General features: G+C 44.7%; 1 protein-coding gene across 3 annotated transcripts; it reads left to right on the top strand.

Annotated features, from left to right (window-relative positions):
• Positions 1–456: 456 nt before the first annotated feature.
• On the top strand, positions 457–3,809 carry LOC124662400. Of its 3 annotated transcripts, none has more exons than XM_047200242.1 (6): positions 457–964; positions 1,073–1,159; positions 1,249–1,476; positions 1,920–2,084; positions 3,052–3,105; positions 3,207–3,809. In XM_047200242.1, exons 1-6 carry the CDS (start codon positions 728–730, stop codon positions 3,729–3,731), a joined length of 1,296 nt encoding a protein of 431 aa, XP_047056198.1. In that variant the 5' UTR covers positions 457–727; the 3' UTR covers positions 3,732–3,809. The 3 variants fall into 3 exon arrangements, with proteins under 3 accessions (XP_047056198.1, XP_047056197.1, XP_047056196.1); XM_047200241.1 differs by having other exon boundaries at positions 1,246–1,476; XM_047200240.1 differs by having other exon boundaries at positions 1,073–1,171; positions 1,252–1,476.
• Positions 3,810–21,548: the final 17,739 nt, after the last annotated feature.

The following is a 21,548-nucleotide window of genomic DNA, read 5'->3' as shown; positions in this document are numbered from 1 at the left end:
CCAGTAGTAAACCAAACGCCTTTTTTGCCCACTAACGACGAGAAACCACTCCGCGAGTAACGATTTTCTGGTTTAAATTAGACTTTTTTCGTAGAATTGCTGCAGACAGAGGCAGCGGTGATGCATTTCAGTAGTCCAGCACCTACCTTTCTTTCATGGGGAAGAGGGAGGGGAATGTGGAGAGGGGGACAGGACCAGGACCATGAATCCATGATATAAAATGACATGATGCCATTGCTAGGCATGGGTTTGTGCGGGCGCGTCTTTCTCTTCTCCTCGGGAAAAAGCGTGCCGCTGCAAGCCAGCCGACGAGCTGAATGTATATCCCACCCTGTCGGAACTAGCTCATCAGTCCACCTCGCCATTTCAAGCTCAGCCACATCCCCACCCCTCCCCCATCCCCACATCCCCACTCCAAGCTTGACCTCGCACTCGCTGTCGAGGCCCTCCTCTCCTCTACTTCACGCGGTGCAATATTTATAGGCAGCCCCGGGAGAGTCAAGCGGGCCGGGGAGGAAGAAGACAACCAGCTAGCTAGGGAAGCACACGCCCACGGCGCAAGAATACAAACAGGCCGGTGATCTAGGTAGCGGAAGCGGAAAGAGACAAGCACGACGACGATGGCTCGTCGTCGTAGCTAGCTAGCTAGCCAACGAAGAAGCAGTTGGGACAAGTCCAAGAGGAGGAGGAGGGAGAAGAAGAAGCCCACGCACGCACGCGGCCGTCCATGGCGTGTAGCTGCTGTAGCAAGAGGCCCAGACCAATGATTGCCAAGTTTGTCCCCTTGCTGCTGGTGCTGTTCGTCGCTTCGTGTTCATGGTCAGCGTCGGCGGACAGGAGCAGCGGCGGCAGGGGCAACGGCACGCAGACCACGCAGTTCCGTTCCGGGGACGAGCTGCGGGCGTACCGGAGGATCCTAGCCAGGATGGACAGGTTGAAGAAGGCGTCCGTCAAGACGATTCAGGCAAGTTTTTCCATTCTACCTGCAACTGTATTCTGTGGTGGCTTGCCATTTCTGCCTGCATCTGTGTTCGTCTTGCCATTATTGCTGATTTCTTTGGCTTGCATGCAGAGCCCCGACGGCGACGTCATCCACTGCGTGCCGGCTCACCAGCAGCCGGCGTTCGACCACCCGAAGATGAGAGGACAGAAGCCCGAGGTACGTGATGCAGTCAGTGCATCGAAATCTTTCTGCATTTTGCAGTCTATCATCGTTACATTCTGAACGAGGCGTTGCATTTGCAGGAGGAGCCGGAGGAGAGGCCCAAGATGAGCGCCGACGCCGCCGAGGAGGAACCGGTGTTCACGCAGGCGTGGAGCGACGGCGGCGAGTCGTGCCCCAGCGGGACGGTCCCGATACGGCGGACCACGGAGCGCGACCTGCAGCGGTACTCCAGCTCCGGCTCGCTCCGGCGGTACGGGATGAAGCCGCGCGCCAGCGTCGTGCGCCGCGACTCCACCAGCGACGGCCACGAGGTACGGACGTACGGCGATCTCACCGATCGATGACTTGGCCATCCACCATCAATACCGACCCACTAGAATACCAGATTAGTTGTGGTACCAACGATGGACAGTGGCATCTCAGAGACGAACAGTGCTAGTAACTGCGCTTAATCACGCGACCAGATCATGGTGTGATAAGGTCGAGCAATAGTCGCAGTATTAGCTGGGTACATTGATTGTGCTGGGGATGGCTAGCAGGCAGCTGGTGCAGTCGCGCACAGTACATTGACTCCGCGAGCTGGGGGTGGTGACAATGGTGGCGACCACAATGGCAGCAGCTAGTAGCTCGCTAGATAGCGGTAATGGCGCCGCCTGGCCAGCGCTGGCAGTGGCATTAAGTAGCGCGCGGCATGGACCGGAGTTTGATGGATGTTTCTGATTTGGTTTGCGTTTATGTATGTGTGTGTGTGCAGCACGCGGTGGGGTACGTGACCGGGGATCAGTTCTACGGGGCGAAGGCGAGCCTGAACGTGTGGCCGGCGAAAGTGGCGTCGGCGGCGGAGTTCAGCCTCTCCCAGATCTGGGTCATCTCCGGCACCTTCGGCAACGACCTCAACACCATCGAAGCCGGATGGCAGGTACACGCTTCTTTTACACTACGCATTCTCCCATATTCCTACCGTTTCTTTCTGCTGCTTTGCATGCAAGAAGCCAAGAACACACTGATTCGAGTTCAGAGTTTCCTGCAAAAGATATTGCCTAGTTTACGGGATTTCGAAAATTAATGTGCAAAGATACGAAGAATTGATGAGTACACCATCTTTTCATCCAATCCACTAGAGTGGTGTACTGGAGGGATGGGCCGGGATGTTATTTTAGGAGCTGAATTGACAGTAGCAGCTTTCACATCGTCGTGTCCTGCAAAGCGATCTGGTTCGCAGAACGCGCTCTTCAGCCTGTCCGAGTTTCCGGTTGGTGAGCGCTAGTAAATGTGGCTGATTGTGTGCGATAGCAGCAGCAAGCAGACTAGCAGAGGCTCTGCACTGCAGGTCCTTGCTTGAATGCCAGCTTACACCTGATGATCATGCACGCTGCATGTCCCTGTTTAAAATTAGGGGAAGAGGATGAATCGTGATCGAAGAATATAACACACTTTGTAGACCTGAATCGGAAACTTATACAGAACTTAGCAACCATCTTTTACAGATAAGATTTAAGAATGTCTGAACATGCATCCTCGGTTCAGTTTACCAAGAACTGACCCATCTTAAGCCTAGATCAGCACAGAACATACCACGAACATGCATGCATCCTTGGTCCTTGATGCACTAACCTGTAGAATCTTTTGCCCTTGACTAGCATGTGGTTGCATGTTGACTTGGTAATAGAAAAGAAGGTAGAACTGGGGATCGATCATTAATGAGATTCCATCAACATAGAGTAGGATCTTAGATTGGAAATGTGTGCCACGGTTGACTCGATTACTTGCTTGTTTTTTGGTGGTTCAGTTTGAGACAAGTAGGATCTTGCTGGTCAAACTGATTTGAGTTGGCCGCAGGCAGTACACAAGTGTTAACACTCTGTACTGTTCATTGTTTTGTTTAGGTGAGCCCTGAGCTGTATGGAGACAACAGCCCACGATTCTTCACGTACTGGACGGTAAGTCCATCTCAACAAAACACTGTACTTACCATGCATCTTCCCACAATTCACACCAGTGAAAACAGAACTCAGCTAAGTGTTGCCATGCATCGTTGCAGAGCGACGCGTACCAGGCGACGGGGTGCTACAACCTGCACTGCTCGGGGTTCATCCAGACGAACAACCGCATCGCCATCGGCGCCGCCATCACGCCGGCGTCGGCCTACAACGGGCGGCAGTTCGACATCAGCCTGCTGCTGTGGAAGGACCCGCGGCGGGGCCACTGGTGGCTGCAGCTGGGGTCGGGCCCGCTGGTGGGGTACTGGCCGTCGCGGCTCTTCACCCACCTCGGCAGCCACGCCAACATGGTGCAGTTCGGCGGCGAGGTGGTCAACACGCGGCCGTCGGGGTCGCACACGCCCACGCAGATGGGGAGCGGCCACTTCCCCCGGGAGGGCTTCAACCGCGCCGCCTACTTCCGCAACGTGCAGGTGGTGGACTGGGACAACAACCTCATCCCGGCCAGGGACCTCCGGCTCGTCGCCGACCACCCGGCCTGCTACGGCATCCAGGGCGGCTACAACCGCGCCTGGGGGAACTACTTCTACTACGGCGGGCCAGGACGGAACGTACGGTGCCCGTAGGTACCCTAGCGCAAGCCGGTGACGGAGGAGGGAGGAGGAGATTGATGTCGATCGATCAGCTTACAACACTGATCGCTGCTCATTCTTAATTACAACTATTACTGCGTGCTGATATATCATTACCAAACGGAGTAGCTTGTGGTTACTGAAAGTTCTCGGTCGAGATGACAGCCGGGGTGCTTCTTTTGATATATGGTTAGGGCTTAGGGCTTGGTGTTTCTTAGCTACTACGTACGTGTATACCAACAAACTGATATATAGAGAGTGTTGTGAATTTTTTTGTTTTGTTTGCGCGAAAGAGTCTTGAATTTGTGATCTTCCTATATGTATAGTACTAGGGCTCCCGCACCCCTCCCAACCCTCCCTCCCGCACCCCACCCTCCCAACCCTAACCGACGCCGCAGGTAGCGCCGTCGAGGCAAAGACCCTCGAGGCGTGGCGGTGGCGGGAGCCCTTCCTCGTCGCTGCATGATGAACGGCGGCCGGATCCCACCTCCTTGACGCATGGCGGAACAGGCGCAGATCGGATGGGATGGGCGACGTGCGCTGCGGCCCCCTCCTCCCGGCGGCTATCCCCTGGTGGACCGGCTGGCGCGGGTGGGTTGGGCGGTGGCGGCCTATCTCACTCCTTCTGTCGGCTCTCCCCCGCAGCACTCCGGCAGGGGCTGGGTGGACGGCGGCCAGTCCCTCGGTCTGCGCCATGCCCTCGCCCCCGCCTCTCGTCGGTGCGTGGAGGCGATCTCGGGATTCTTCCGCGACACGAGGGTGCCCAGGGCAGCAGCCTTGGGTTCGATGGAGGAGGTGGCCCTCTTCTTCGCCGGAGAGGGTCGGCCTGCGGTTGCTGGTGGTGGATCCTTGATCTATCACCGAGATCCGGCGGCGAGATTGAGGTGCATGGAAGCCGGTGATGGTGTCGCCGGTGGAGGGTTGGTTTGGCCAGCCCGGGATGGTCGCCGACGTGGGGGTCCGACCTGAATAAAAGCGGTGGTCCTAGGGCCTCTCTTGCGTGAAGAGGAGGACCTACAAGAGGCCTGGACTCGTGATCTGGCCGGGGGGTTGAGTTCCGGAAGGCTCCACCGGCGAATGTAACAGTGCTTTGCCTGGAGTTTGCTAGATCGGAGGTATTCGGGCGTGCGCACCCATGCTTTTATTCCGACCGATTGGTTCTGGAGGGAGCGGCGCGAAGCTCTTTTTCTGTTTTGACATCAAGTGACTATGGATCCACGATGAAAGTCGGAAGAAGAGGATTTCATGAAGGCCGGAGGGGAGGACTAGCTAAGGGAGGTTCAAGTCTCCGCGTTGTTGAGGGGCTTGCTTGGTGTTCCGGGCTTCACAGCAGCGGTATAAAAGTGGCAGCGACAACACAGGTGAAGTGTAGAGTCCTACCTTTCAGGGTAAAAACCCAAGGTCTGGCCTTAACTAGTTGTGCCTGGCAATGACCTTGGTGGAGGCATTGTTTTGAGAGCGGGGACTATCTTCAGGGTGAAAACCCAAGATCTTTGATCGGGCGACGACGGTGTTTGGGCATTGTTCCCTTCTTGGAGGCGTCGTTTTTTGAAGAGTCTATAATGGTGTTGTCATGGTGGTGGAGGTATTGCTGTTGTTAGGCCTGAGATACTGTAGCGGGACTTTTGTTTCTTAGTTTTCTTTTCCTTTTTTTGGTTATGTGCATCCGTAGTGCCATTAGGGTGGTGCGTTTTTGCAGAGGCTGGGTGTAATTGATATCTCTTCATATTAATATATTCCCTTTATCGAAATATATGTATAGTACTAGTACCGTTCCATCGATCCGTAGTGTTTCCGACTTATAGGTCAACTCAATCTTGCACATTTTCTAATCTTGAATAGTTGAACTGCCTCTTTTTTGGATTTTTTTATTTTTTGAGCTAGCCTCTTTTTTGGATGATGACTATGTTGAGGAGGATGGATACACCCATGGAAAAAAACGAAATAACCAGGTTTAACGTTTGGGCCTCGTCGATAGGTGGGGTGAAGAAGGAGAAAGCCCATGAGACGAAATCTGTTGAGCAGTCCCGGCAAAGTAAAGCCCATGTTCCACTAAAAAAATAACAACAATGTATTTTTCAACCTGTTTCTATTCATCGATGATCGGGGCTGCCTGCGCCAGGCCCATCAGCGGGGCTGGGTGTTTGGATATTTTTTTTCCAGTCCTATTTCCCGGTTTTCAGCAGGTTTTGGGGTTCTCTGCAATTTTTTTCATTTTCTTTCGGTTTTTCTCCGGTTTCTGCTGGTTCTTCATTTTTGACACAGTTTTTTGAACTTTTTAACTGTTGATTTTTTTTATTTTAACATTTTTCATCTTTGAACTTTTCCATGTTTTTTTAGATTTGAATATTTTTAATCTAAACTATTTTTATGTCCGAACTATTTTAGATTTAAACATTTTTCGAATTTGAATATTTTTAATCTAAACAAAAAAAAAAAGAGAATCGGCGTGGCCCATGACCGCGCACTGCAGGCGGGACATCCATTGCACGAGCATAAGGCGGGGAATAGGGCCCCCTATTTTCGTCTCGGCCAAAGAAGTGAGAGCTGTACGCCGACCCGGTCGACGGTAACCAGATGCCGCACGCACAAGGCTCGGAGTTGGGCCGACACGTCGTTGTTATTTTTCCTTTTCGGGCTCTCTTTTTTCTATTGCTTCTTTTTTGTGTCTTTAAAATTTGAAATTTTCAAATCTGAACTTTTTCCAAAACCTATTTTTCAAAATCTGTTTTTTATTTGTTTTTTCAAATATGAACATATTTCAAATTTGAAAACTTTTAAAGTGTGAAGAAAAATTAAAATTTGAACATATTTAAAATATGACTGTTCTTCAAATATGAAAATCTTTTAAATGTGAACATTTTTCGAATCCTAATTTCTTATATTTAATATTTTTCAAATCTAAAAAGTAAAAAATAAATGAAAAAACAAAAAAGGAAGAGTAAGAAAAAAAGATAAAGGGAAGAAAAAAAGGAAACAAATGTACCTGGAAGAAGATCACACCCGCGCGGGGGTGTGCGGAGCGGTGTATAGGGTTCTCCGCCGCATACTCCAACGGTGGCATGGGCCAAGTCAATATAGAGCGTGAATTCATATTCCGTATAGGTGTTTGGTTTTCTCCCCTATTTTGTGACCGGGTTTTTCTAGTTGATAAGATTTCCACGAGGTTTTTGTTTAAAAATTGATTTGTTCTTCAAAACATTCAGATTCAAAAAGTTTCAATTTTGATTTGAGAATTGTTCAAATATGAAAATATTTAGATTAAAAAAACTCAAATTTTGAAAAAAAAAATAGATTTCGAAATTTGTTGAAATTCGAAAAATGTTCAAAATATTCAGATATGAAAATGTCTAGATTCGAAAATTGTTCAAATTTTGAGAACTGTTCGGATTCAAAATTTGCTAAAATACAGAAATTGTTCAAAATGTTTAGATTCAAAATTTGCTAAAATTCAAAAAAGTTCAGATTCAAAAAGTGTTCAAATTTTTATAAAATTTCAAACTGTAAAATTTTGTAAAAACAATTTTTTAAAAAAATCTTTTTTTCTCCCTTTGTGCGCCGGCCCTAGGGGTTGGACGAGGGGCCAAGGCAGCCTTGGCCGATCCTCCCCCTATATAAAGAGGGGAGGGGGCAGGGGCGTGATGACCCACAAGTATAGGGGGTGTATCGTAGTATCTTCGATAAGTAAGAATGTCGATCCCAACGAGGAGCAGAAGATGTTGACAGGCAGTTTTGATGAAGGATTCACTGTAAATGCTCACAGACAAGTATTCGGGGGTTTTGATGTAACAGATGAATAAAGTACAAGTAAGTAAAATGCGAGAGAAATAATTGCAGCGAGTGGCCCAATCCTTTTTAGCACAAAGGACAAGCCGGTTTGTTTACTTATAACGACCAAACGTTCTCGAGGACACATGGGATTTTAGTCTAGTGCTTTCGCTACATACGACTGATTAATCTTCATTGTTTTGATAAGTGTTGTGTGGGTGAACTCGTGCTAATGTACCGCCCTTCCTAGGACTAATACATACTTGTGATTATACCCCTTGCAAGCATCCGCAACTACAAGAAAGTAATTAAGATAAATCTAACCACAGCCTTAAACTCTGAGATCCCGCGATCCCTCCTGCATCGATATACCAACGGGGGTTTAGGTTTCGTCACTCCGGCAACCCCGCAATTGGCAAACGAGTACAAGATGCATTCCCCTAGGCCCATAAATGGTGAAGTGTCGTGTAGTCGACGTTCACACGACACCACTAGAAGAATAACACCACAACTTAAATATCTTAACATTGAATATTACTCAACCATAGTTCACTACTAACAATTAGACTTCACCCATGTCCTCAAGAACTAAACGAACTACTCACGAGACATCATATGGAACATGATCAGAGGTGATATGATGATGAATAACAATCTGAACATAGACCTTGGTTCAATGGTTTCACTCAATAGCATCAATAACAAGTATAAATCAGTACGGGAGAGTTTCCCTATCAAACAATCAAGATCAAACCCAAATTGCTACAGCGGTGACGATGTCCAGCGGTGGAGATGGTGGTGATGATGGTGGAGATGATGATGATGGTGATGGAGATGATGTCCAGCTCGATGGCGGTGACGATGGCGTCGATTTCCCCTCCGGGAGGGAATTTCCCCGGCGGATTCCTGCCCGCCGGAGAGCTCTTTTCTCTCGGTGTTCTCCGCCCCGCGAGGCGGCTGTAACCTTTCGTGAGGATTCCTCTCGTGGCTTAGGTCTTCGGGACGAAGGGTTTCGCGAAGAAAAGGAGGCGAAAGGGGCCGAGGGGGCTCCACACCACATGGTGGCGCGGCCAGGCCATGGGCCGCGCCACCCTATGGTGTGGGCCCACCCTGGGTCCAGCTGGCTCCCCCTTCTGGCTTCCTCCGTCATCTGGAAAAATAGGATTTTTGGTAAAACTCCCTTCCACAGTTGATCTTCCGAAATATTGCATCCTCGACGGTGCTTTTTCCAGCGAGAATCTCGGCTCCGGTGCTCAATCCCCAAATAATCATGAAACATGCAAAATAGATGAAATAACATAAGTATTGTGTCCCAATATGAAATATATCAATGAATAACAACAAATTATGATATAAAATAGTGATGCAAATTGGACGTATCAACTCCCCCAAGTTTAGACTTCGCTTGTCCCCAAGCGAAGCCGAACTCGTAAACGAGTCCACATGTTTATGGAGTGAAGAGTCGATAAATAGAATACGGACAAGAAGCATCATATTCATTCACACAAGACATTATAGTAAGCAACTTCTTCATATAACTCAATCTTGAAACAAGTATAAGGTAATCACAAATAAAGGTGCATAAGAAATCATAATTGGTGATGGCAAACTTTGTTCTTGGTCAGAGAACATTTAACAAATTATACTTATCTATTGAGCAGCGCTCTCATATTAAAAACTTATGGTAAACTTGCATACTCAATCATATTAATCATTGATGGCTTTCAAAGCTATATTCATTCAGGTAAAACTTGTATTAAACAAGAAAGAGTAAAGACATGATGAAGCAAATCACAATATAATAGTTTGATCACAACAACTCAAATGCTTGCTTGAGATGGAGGGAAATAGGTTTACTGACTCAACATAAAGTAAAAGACCAGGCCCTTCGCAGAGGGAAGCAGGGATTAAATCATGTGCTAGAGCTTTTTCAGTTTTGAAATCATATAAAGAGAATAAAAGTAAAGTTTTGAGAGGTGTTTGTTGTTGTCAACGACTGGTAGCGGGTACTCTAACCCCCTTGTCAAACGAGACCTCCAAAGAGCGGCTCCCATGAAGGACGTTATCTCTACCAAGCAAGGTAGATCATCCCTCTTCTCTTTTGTTTACGCATGTACTTTAGTTTATTTAAGGATGACACTCCCCCAACCTTTGCTTACACAAGCCATGGCTAACCGAATCCTCGGGTGCCTTCCAACAATCTCATACCATGGAGGAGTGTCTATTGCAAAATTAAGTTGCTTGCTGATGAACCAGAGCAAAACATGTGAAGAGAATTATTAATGAAGGTTGATTAATTTGGGGCTGGGAACCCCGTTGCCAGCTCTTATTGCAAAATTATAGGATAAATGGATGAAGCCACTAGTCCTTTAGTGGAGGCTGCCTAACAAGACTGAAAGATAAAACACCACATACTTCCTCATGAGCTATAAAACATTAACACAAATAAGAAGTAATAAGTTTTGAATTGTTTAAAGGTAGCACATGAAGTATTTACTTGGAATGGCGAGAAAATACCATGCAGTAGGTAGATATGGTGGACACAAATGGCATAGGTTTGGGTTCAGGTTTGGATGCACGAGAAGTATTCCCTCTCAGTACAGGTCTTTGGCTAGCAAGGTTAATTAGCAAGCATAAGAGTTGAAGGAAACAAACAAATATACATGTGATAGAAACAATCATGCATCTTACTTGTAAGCACAAACAGCTTTAACTCTAGAATACTAAGCAAAGAACCGATAAGAAAGATAATAACATCTTCTACATTTGTTTCCTCTATTCTTCTTAAACTCAAAGTGTTGTCGCTATTGACCATTGCTAAGTTTGCCAAAACCAAATAGATTTACTCAATGCTCCCAAAGTGGTACCAATACTAAAATCAAGATCAATCATATAGTAGAAATTGCAAACTAAAATAAGGTGTGCAATATGTAAATGATAAGACTTCTCATTAATACTCCATAACGATAACTCACACCAAGGGATACATAGACAAACTAAAGGAGAGATACTTCCACACCGCAACCCATCTCATACGATAACTTCCCTACTCATGATATGACACTACTTGATAGTAAAAAGTAAAGGGTAATGATAATGTGATACCACGGCACTCCCCCAAGCTTGGAAAGAACCAAGGGGATGCCAATACCGATGATGGATTACTCCTTTGGTGATGGTGGTGATGAATCCCTCATGCGCTTCTTACAGATCTCCTTCAGCTTCAGCTTCTCAGCTTGGCAAATCTGCACTAAGTCTCTAAAAGATTCATTGTTATCCGAAGTCGGTGATGGCGAACCTGTGACGGGCATCAAGTAATATCCCAACAATCTACGGAGTCGGTAATTCTCCTCCTGGAGTATCTCCACTTCTCTTCTTAGAGCCCGATATTGATCGCAAAACTCATCGGTAGTCCGTAGGACTTCTTCCAGCGCAGGGAAAGAGTCGAGGCCGAGAGCAGGGGGTAAGGGTCCCTGCAAGTTATGAGAGAAAGAACGACGAGTATCAACAGATCCCACCAAGACTTGCTTACTCCCCACAGCTTGTTGCTCTTGCTTTGACGACACCCTTTTCACTTCTTCCTTCGAAGGCCCTTTGCCCTTGTTGTCGAAGCCATGGTGCTCCTAGATTGAAAACAGATCCTGGCGAAACAGCTCGAAAAAAACACGTCGAGAAAACGATATACGGACCTCCGGGGTCCGGGGGATTTTATAATAAAAATTTTCGGAACAAACGGAAAGTACCGGATCGAATCCGTAGTCGGAAAGGGGCGACGAGGCGGCCAGACCATAGGTCGGCGCGGGCCCAGGCTAGGCCGCGCCGGCCTATGGTGGCACGCCCTCGTGCGTCCTTTACACTCCGCTTCGAACTCGTAATTTTTCATATTTTCCAAAAACAACAAAAATAATGTTCGGAAAGTAAATCGCGAACTTTTCATTACCAGCATCGTTACCTATTCAAAGTTGAGTTCTCGCGGACTCGTCAATTTGTCCTTTGATGAAAGCCTCCGGTGTTTCCACTCGAATAATATCAACATCAACATTATAAGAATCACCCGAGATATAATGCTTGAGTCTTTGTCCATTCACCACTTGCGTAGCATTGCCTTGGAGAGAGCTAATTTTAATTGCTCCCGAACGATACACCTCCTCGACAACATATGGTCCTTCCCATTTCGAGAGTAATTTCCCCGCAAACAATCTGAGACGAGACCGATACAATAGGACTTTATCCCCAATATTAAACTCTCTTTTGATGATCCTTCTATCATGCCATTTTTTAACTTTTTCTTTAAAGAGTTTAGCATTTTCATAAGCTTCACTTCTCCATTCATCTATAGAACTTAATTGTAGCAACCTCTTATCACCTAAGCAAGTTTAGGATCTTTATTTAATTCTCTAACGTACTCGATAAGCTTTGTGTTCTAGTTCTAAGGGTAAATGACAAGCTTTTCCGTAAACCATTTTATAAGGTGACATTCCCATGGGGTTTTTATAAGTAGTTCTATAAGCCCATAGTGCGTCTCTCAATTTACCAGCCCAATTCTTTCTAGATTTATTAACGGTCTTTCCCAAAATAGATTTAATTTCTCTATTTGATAATTCTACTTGACCACTAGTTTGAGGGTGATAAGCGGAAGCAATTCTATGATTAATACCATACCTAGCAACAGTTTTTCTGAAACCTCCATGAATAAAATGAGAACCTCCATCAGTCATAATATATCTAGGAACTCCAAATCTAGGAAAAATAATATCTAAAAGCATTTTTAAAGAGGTCTCACCATCAGCACTTTTTGTAGGTATGGCTTCCACCCATTTAGTAACATAATCGACAGCAACAAGTATATGTGTGTTACCTTCGAAGAGGGAAATGGTCCCATGAAGTCAAATCCCCAACAATCAAATGGTTCAATAACAAGAGTATAATTCATAGGCATTTCATTGCGTCTGGAGATATTACCAACCCTTTGACATTCATCACAAGATAAAATAAACTTCCTTGCATCTTTGAAGAGAGTTGGCCAATAAAAACCTGATTGTAGAACCTTTTGTGCGGTTCTATCTCCGGCGTGATGTCCTCCATAAGCACTGCCATGACATTTACTCAATATCTCTTTTTGTTCATATTCGGGAACACACCTTCGCATAATACCATCCACTCCTTCTTTATATAAGTGTGGGTCATCCCAGAAATAATGCCTCAAGTCATAAAAGAATTTCCTCCTCTGCTGAGCTGAAAAGGTTGGAGGCAAGTACTTGGAAAAAATAAAGTTAGCATAATCAGCATACCAAGGACTGTCCCGCGAGCTCACCTTTATTACAGCCAATTGTTCATTTGGAAAACTATCATTAACAGGAACAGGATCATAAGCAATATTTTCCAATCTAGACAAATTATCAGCACCTTTCCTATCTACAATATGTAAATCAAATTCTTGCAAAAGAAGCACCCATCTAATAAGCCTCGGCTTAGCATCTTTCTTTGTCATAAGGTATCTAATTGCAAGCATGATCAGTATGAATTGTAACTTTTGAATCAACAATATAAGATCTAAATTTATCACAAGCAAAGACTACAGCTAACAATTCTTTTTCAGTAGTAGCATAATTTCTTTGAGCAAGCATCAAGAGTTTTACTAGCATAGTGAATAACATTTAATTTTTTATCTACTCGTTGTCCAAGAACAGCGCCTACAAGCAAAATCACTAGCATCACACATAATTTCAAATGGTAAATTCCAATCAGGGGGTTCAACTATAGGAGCAGTTGTTAAGGCTTTCTTTAGAGTTTCAAAAGCTTCCTTACAATCATCATCAAAAACAAAAGGTACATCTTTTTGAAGAAGATTAGTAAGAGGCTTTGAAATCTTGGAGAAATCTTTAATAAATCTCCTATAAAACCCAGCATGTCCAAGAACACTACGAATACCTTTAACATCCCTTGGATAGGGCATCTTCTCAATGGCTTCAACTTTAGCTCTTCATACGTCTCCAATGTATCGATAATTTCTTGTGTTCCATGCCACATTATTGATGTTATCTACATGTTATATGCACACTTTATGTCATATTCGTGCATTTTCTGGAACTAACCTATTAACAAGATGCCGAAGTGCCAGTTCTCGTTTCTCGTCTGTTTTTGGTTTCGAAATCCTAGTAACGAAATATTCTCGAATCGAACGAAATCAACGCCAAAGATCTTAGAATCCCCGGAAGCATCCGGAACACACCGGAGAGGTCGAGGGGGGCCACGGGCCCACCAAACCATAGGCCGGCGCGGCCGGAGGGGGGCCACGCCGCCCTAGGGTTTGGGCCCCCGTCAGCCCTCCCTGCGTCGCCTCTCCGCCTATATAAAGCCCCCGACCTAAAAACCTCGGGGCGTTCGACGAAAACCACGAAACCTTCCGCAGCCGCCGCCATCGCGAAGCCAAGATCCGGGGGACAGGAGTCCTCGTTCCGGCACCCCGCCGGAGCGGGGAAGTGCCCCGGAAGGCTTCTCCATCGACACCGCCGCCATCTCCACCGCCATCTTCATCACCGCTGCTGCTCCCATGAGGAGGGAGTAGTTCTCCATCGAGGCTCGGGGCTGTACCGGTAGCTATGTGGTTCATCTCTCTCCTATGTGCTTCAATACAATAATCTCATGAGCTGCCTTACATGATTGAGATTCATATGATGATGCTTGTAATCTAGATGTCATTATGCTAGTCAAGTGAGTTTTACTTATGTGATCTCCGGAGACTCCTCGTCCCACGTGTGTAAAGGTGACAGTGTGTGCACCGTGTGGGTCTCTTAGGCCATATTTCACAGAATACTTATTCACTATTGAATGGCGTAGTGAGGTGCTTATTTATATCTCTTTATGATTGCAATGTGTTTGTATCACAATTTATCTATGTGCTACTCTAGTGATGTGTTATTAAAGTAGTTTTATTCCTCCCGCACGTGTGCAAAGGTGACAAGTGTGTGCACCGTGTTAGTACTTGGTTTATGCTATGATCATGATCTCTTGTAGATTGCGAAGTTAACTATTGCTATGATAATATTGATATGATCTATTCCTCCTACATATGCATGAAGGTTACAAGTGTGCATGCTATGCTAGTACTTGGTTTAGTCTGTTGATCTATCTTACACTAAAGGTTACTAAAACATGAGCATTATTGTGGAGCTTGTTAACTCCGGCATTGAGGGTTCGTGTAATCCTACGCAATGTGTTCATCATCCAACAAAAGTGTAGAGTATGCATTTATCTATTCTGTTATGTGATCAATGTTGAGAGTGTCCACTAGTGAAAGTCTATTCCCTAGGCCTTGTTCCTAAATATCGCTATCGCTGCTTGTTTACTCGTTTTATCGTGTTACTACTGCTGCATTACTACTCGCTTGTTTACTCGTTCGGGCAAAGCACTTTTCCGGTGTCGTTGCCGTTGCTACTCGCTTATTCATACCACTCGTATTTCACTATCTCTTCGCCGAACTAGTGCACCTATTAGGTGTGTTGGGGACACAAGAGACTTCTTGCTTTGTGGTTGCAGGGGTTGCATGAGAGGGATATCTTTGACCTCTTCCTCCCTGAGTTCGATAAACCTTGGGTATCCACTTAAGGGAAACTTGCCGCTGTTCTACAAACCTCTGCTCTTGGAGGCCCAACACTGTCTACAAGAATAGAAGCTCCCGTAGACATCAGCTCTATCAACTTCAATAACTCTTTCAGAAATTTTATGTCCCAATACAATTCCTTCATTAACCATAAAGTGGCATTTCTCCCAATTAAGAACAAGGTTTGTTTCTTCACATCTCTGCAAAACTTTATCAAGGTTTCGCAAGCAACTATCAAAAGAATTCCCGTAGACGTAAAAATCATCCATGAATACTTCCACAATACTCTCACAAAAACCATGAAAAATAGCAGACATGCATCTTTGAAAAGTAGCAGGAGCATTACATAAACCAAAAGGCATACGCCTATAAGCATAAGTTCCATAGGGACAAGTAAAAGTGGTTTTCTCTTGATCTTTAGCGTTAACAGCGAATTTGTGAAAACCCGTAATAACCATCAAGAAAACAAAAATGAGTATTTTTAGACAATCTTTCTAACATTTGATCAATAAATGGTAAAGGATAATGATCTTTCTTAGTAACCTTATTAACTTTTCGAAAATCAATGCACATTCTATACCCTACAACTACTCTTTGAGGTATGAGCTCATCATTATCATTAGGAACAACAGCTTATTCCTCCTTTCTTAGGAACGCAATGCCCAGGACTAACCCATCTACTATCAGCAATAGGATATATAATACCAGCTTCAAGAAGTCGTAATACCTCATTTCTTACCACATCCTTCATCTTAGGAATTAGACGACGCCTGAGGTTCAACAACAGGCTTCGCATCATCTTCCATATTAATGGCATGTTGGCAAATAGAGGGAGAAATCCCCTTCAAGTCATCAAGAGTATAACCAATAGCACCTCGGTGTTTCTTCAATATTTGCAATAATCTTTCTTCTTCAAACTCTGTAAGCTTAGAACTAATAATAACATGATATATTTTCTTATCATCAATATGAGCATATTTAAGATTATCGTGCAAAGGCTTTAAATCAAAAACAGGATCTTCCTTTGGTGGCGGTGTTGTACCCAAATCTTCCACCGTAAATCATGCTTGAGAATAGGTTGGCGAAGAAAAATCTCCTCAAGCTCATCTCTTTCTTTCCTAAAAACTTCACTCTCGCTATCCTCCAAATGTTGCCGCAAAGGATTATTAGGAACAAGAACAATAGATGCACACTGCTCCATTTTAAAATCATTACTAGGCAAATCAGCTTTATAAGGAGTTTTGGTAAATTTAGAGAAGTTAAACTCATAAGATTCACCAGACAAATTTAGTCAAAATTTTCTCTTTCTTGCAATCTATAATAGCTCCACAAGTATTTAGAAAAGGTCTACCAAAAATGATAGGACAATAATCACTAGCAGCAGAACCAAGTACCAAAAAGTCAGCAGGATATTTAATCTTACCACATAGAACTTCCACATCTCGAACAATACCAATTGGTGAAATAGTTTCTCTATTAGCCAGCTGAATAACCACATCAATATCTTCAAGTTCACAAGAATCAATTTCGTGCATAATCTCCGTGTATAGCTCATAAGGTATAGCACTAACACTTGCACCAATATCACATAGACCATAATAGCAATGATCACCAATTTTAACAGATAGCATAGGAACACTAGCTTGTTTGGGTTTATTAGGATGTGAAACAATATTAGAAGCATCTTCACATAAAATAATATGACCATCCTCCACATTTTCAGATCACAAGATCTTTAACAATTGCAACAAAGAGAGTTCAACTTTTATTTGTTCTTCAGTGTTCTCTAGGTTTCTTTTCACTTTTATGAACCGCACTATTTATAACGAGTACTCTTTCATTTTAGCAGGAAAAGGAGTTTTTTCAATATAAGCTTCGAGAACAACGCGATCAGCAGTTTCAATTACAACACACTTATTAATAGATGGATCAATTTTATCTTTATACGGTTCATGATACTTATCAAAATTCTTCTTAGGCAATTCATAGTGAGAGGCAAAAGCTTTATAAAGATTTGCAGCAACTTGAGAATCAAGACCATATATAGCACTCATATTACGAAATTTATCAGTATCCATAAAAGCTTCAATGCATTTATAATCATAAATTATACCCGATTCTCTATCTTTGTCGTTCTCCCAACCTTCAGTATTTTCTTGGATCCGATCAAGAAGGTCCCTTTAAACTCTTCTTTATTGCGTGTAAATGATCCGAACAAGAAGTATCCAAGCAAGGTCTTGTCTTGAAAAGAAAGTCTTGCATAGAAATTATCAATAATAACATTACCAGGAAGCTCATGAATGGGGCATTTGAGCATTAAAGACTTCAATCTCCCCCAAGCTTGGGCAATACTCTCTCCATCATGAGGCCAGAAATTATATATGCGGTTCCGATCTTTGTGAATTTCACTTGGAGGATAAAATTTGGAATAAAATAAAGGCACAATGTCCTCCCAATCAAGAGAATCACCATTCTTCAAGCAATTTATACCAATGCGCCGCTTTACCGTACAGCGATATAGAGAATAATTTCTTCCTAACTTCATTAATAGCAATACCTGCACATTTGAATAACCCGCATAATTCATGCAAAAACAATAAATGATCACCAGGATGGACGCGTTCCATCCCCTTCATAGCGGTTATCCATAACATGTTCAATAATTTTCGTAGGTATTTTATATGGTATTACTTCCTCACTTGGCGCCTCATCCACTACCGTTGCGGTAGTAGTAGATTTCCCAAATAGAAATTGAAGAGAAGATCTCTCCATAATGACTTATAGCAAGCAGAGTGAAATAAAATCAGCACAAACAAGTAAAGGTTTTCCTTACCAATTCCGCTTACCAATAGCGCTTCACTCCCCGAGCAACGGCGCCGGAAAATAGTCTTGATGACCCACAAGTATAGGGGGTGTATCGTAGTATCTTCGATAAGTAAGAATGTCGATCCCAACGAGGAGCGAAGGTGTTGACGAGCAGTTTTGATGAAGGATTCACCTGTAAATGCTCACGCGACAAGTATTCGGGGGTTTTGATGTAACGAGATGAATAAAGTACAAGTAAGTAAAATGCGAGAGAAATAATTGCAGCAAGTGGCCCAATCCTTTTAGCACAAAGGACAAGCCGGTTTGTTTACTTATAACGACCAAACGTTCTCGAGGACACATGGGATTTTAGTCTAGTGCTTTCGCTACATACAGCTGATTAATCTTCATTGTTTTGATAAGTGTTGTGTGGGTGAACCTATGCTAATGTACCGCCCTTCCTAGGACTAATACATAATTGTGATTATACCCCTTGCAAGCATCCGCAACTACAAGAAAGTAATTAAGATAAATCTAACCACAGCTCTTAAACTCCGAGATCCTGCGATCCCTCCTGCATCGATATACCAACGGGGGTTTAGGTTTCTGTCACTCCGGCAACCCCGCAATTGGCAAACGAGTAAAAGATGCATTCCCCTAGGCCCATAAATGGTGAAGTGTCGTGTAGTCGACGTTCACACGACACCACTAGAAGAATAACACCACAACTTAAATATCATAACATTGAATATTACTCAACCATAGTTCACTACTAACAATTAGACTTCACCCATGTCCTCAAGAACTAAACGAACTACTCACGAGACATCATATGGAACATGATCAGAGGTGATATGATGATGAATAACAATCTGAACATAGACCTTGGTTCAATGGTTTCACTCAATAGCATCAATAACAAGTATAAATCAGTACCGGGAGAGTTTCCCCTATCAAACAATCAAGATCAAACCCAAATTGCTAAAGCGGTGACGATGTCCAGCGGTGGAGATGGTGGTGATGATGGTGGAGATGATGATGATGATGATGATGGAGATGATGTCCAGCTCGATGGCGGTGACGATGGCGTCGATTTCCCCCTCTGGGAGGGAATTTCCCCGGCGGATTCCTGCCTGCCGGAGAGCTCTTTTCTCTCTGGTGTTCTCCGCCCCGCAGAGGCGGCTGTAACCTTCGTGAGGATTCCTCTCGTGGCTTAGGTCTTCGGGACGAAGGGTTTCGCGAAGAAAAGGAGGCGAAAGGGGCCGAGGGGGCTCCACACCACATGGTGGCGCGGCCGAGCCATGGGCCGCGCCACCCTATGGTGTGGGCCCACCCTGGGTCCAGCTGGCTCCCCCTTCTGGCTTCCTCCGTCATCTGGAAAAATAGGATTTTTGGTAAAACTCCCTTCCACAGTTGATCTTCCGAAATATTGCATCCTGACGGTGCTTTTTCCAGCAGAATCCTGGCTCCGGTGCTCAATCCCCAAATAATCATGAAACATGCAAAATAGATGAAATAACATAAGTATTGTGTCCCAATATGAAATATATCAATGAATAACAGCAAATTATGCTATAAAATAGTGATGCAAATTGGACGTATCAGGGCGCAGCCCACCCCTTCCCTCCAACCCTAGCCGCCACCTCTCTCCCTCCTCCTTCTTCCTGCACAGGCTTGGCGAAGCCCTACAGAATTTTCTCCTCCACCACCACCACCACGCCGTCGTGCTGCTGGGATTCCGAGGGGATCTACTGCTCCGCTGCCCGCTGGAACAGGGAGAGGAAGGACGTCAGAAATGCCACTTCATGGTAAGATAAGGGATGGTACTTAGTAGCATGTTTCACCAGTTCAGGAGTCCCTACAGCTGTATCAAACTAAAAGAAGAAGGACGACTGATGGTGTGTATTTCACACGTTCGTTGGGCAACCCCAAGAGGAAGGTATGATGCGCACAGCAGCAAGTTTTCCCTCAGAAAGAAACCAAGGTTTATCGAACCAGGAGGAGCCAAGAAGCACGTTGAAGGTTGATGGCGGCGGGATGTAGTGCGGCGCAACACCAGGGATTCCGGCGCCAACGTGGAACCCGCACAACACAACCAAAGTACTTTGCCCCAACGAAACAAGTGAGGTTGTCAATCTCACCGGCTTGTCTGTAACAAAGGATTAACCGTATTGTGTGGAAGATGATTGTTTGCAGAGAAAATAGTAAAAACAAGTATTGCAAGCAGATTTGTATTTCAGTATTAAAAGAATGGACCGGGGTCCACAGTTCACTAGAGGTGTCTCTCCCATAAGATAAAAGCATGTTGGGTGAACAAATTACGGTCGGGCAATTGACAAATAGAGAGGGCATAACAATGCACATACATGACATGATAAGTATAGTGAGATTTAATTGGGCATTACGACAAAGTACATAGACCGCCATCCAACTGCATCTATGCCTAAAAAGTCCACCTTCAGGTTATCGTCCGAACCCCTTCCAGTATTAAGTTGCAAAGCAACAGGACAATTACATTAAGTATGGTGCGTAATGTAATCGACAACTACATCCTCGGACATAGCGCCAATGTTTTATCCCTAGTGGCAACAAGACAACACAACCTTAGAACTTTTTGTCACCGTCCCGGTGTCAATGCGAGCATGAACCCACTATCGAGCATAAATACTCCCTCTTGGAGTTAAAAGCAAAAACTTGGCCGAGCCTCTACTAATAACGGAGAGCATGCAAGATCATAAACAACACATATGTAATAACTTGATAATTAACATGACATGGTATTCTCTATCCATCGGATCCCGACAAACACAACATATAGAATTACAGATAGATGATCTTGATCATGTTAGGCAGCTCACAAGATCCAACAATGAAGCACAATGAGGAGAAGACAACCATCTAGCTACTGCTATGGACCCATAGTCTAGGGGTGAACTACTCACTCATCACTCCGGAGGTGACCATGGCGGTGTAGAGTCCTCCGGAGATGAATCCCCTCTCCGGCGAGGGTGCCGGAGGAGATCTCCGGAATCCCCCGAGATGGGATCGGTGGCGGCGGCGTCTCGGTAAGGTTTTCCGTATCGTGGTTTTTCGCATCGGGGTTTCGCGACGAAGGCTTTAAGTAGGCGAGAAGGGCAGAGTCGGGGCCCGACGAGGGCCCACACCACGGGCGGCGCGGGCCCCCTTGGCCGCGCCGCCATGTGGTTTGGCCACCTCGTGGCCCCACTTCGTATGCTCTTCGGTCTTCCGGAAGGTTCGTGGCGAAATAGGCACTGGGTCTTCGTTTCGTCCAATTCCGAGAATATTTCGTTACTAGGATTTCGAAACCAAAAAGTAGCAGAAAACGAGACTGGCACTTCGGCATCTTGTTAATAGGTTAGTTCCAGAAAATGCACGAATATGACATAAAGTGTGCATAAAACATGTAGGTATCATCAATAATATGGCATAGAACATAAGAAATTATCGATACGTCGGAGACGTATCAACGACATGATAATTTTTTTTAACCTGGGCATAAACTTGACTTCAAACTTTAGTTTTGGTTAATTTAACTTGATATTCATGATTAATTGATATTGTTCCAGAGAAATTACATGGAATTATTATGATAGGCGGGCTAATCCCGGGCTTAG

This window comes from Lolium rigidum, chromosome 6, assembly GCF_022539505.1.
Source record: "Lolium rigidum isolate FL_2022 chromosome 6, APGP_CSIRO_Lrig_0.1, whole genome shotgun sequence".
Lineage (NCBI taxonomy): Eukaryota > Viridiplantae > Streptophyta > Magnoliopsida > Poales > Poaceae > Lolium > Lolium rigidum.
The sequence above is the reverse complement of the archived record's forward strand: the minus strand, read 5'-3'. Positions and strand labels throughout refer to the sequence as shown.

Coding starts and splice junctions, on each gene's coding strand:
- LOC124662400 (XM_047200240.1), top strand. CDS start 728: ATGGCGTGTAGCTGCTGTAGCAAGAGGCCCAGACCAATGATTGCCAAG. Junction 1,477..1,919: donor CCACCAGCGACGGCCACGAG/GTACGGACGTAC, acceptor GTGTGTGTGCAG/CACGCGGTGGGGTACGTGAC. Junction 3,106..3,206: donor GATTCTTCACGTACTGGACG/GTAAGTCCATCT, acceptor GCATCGTTGCAG/AGCGACGCGTACCAGGCGAC.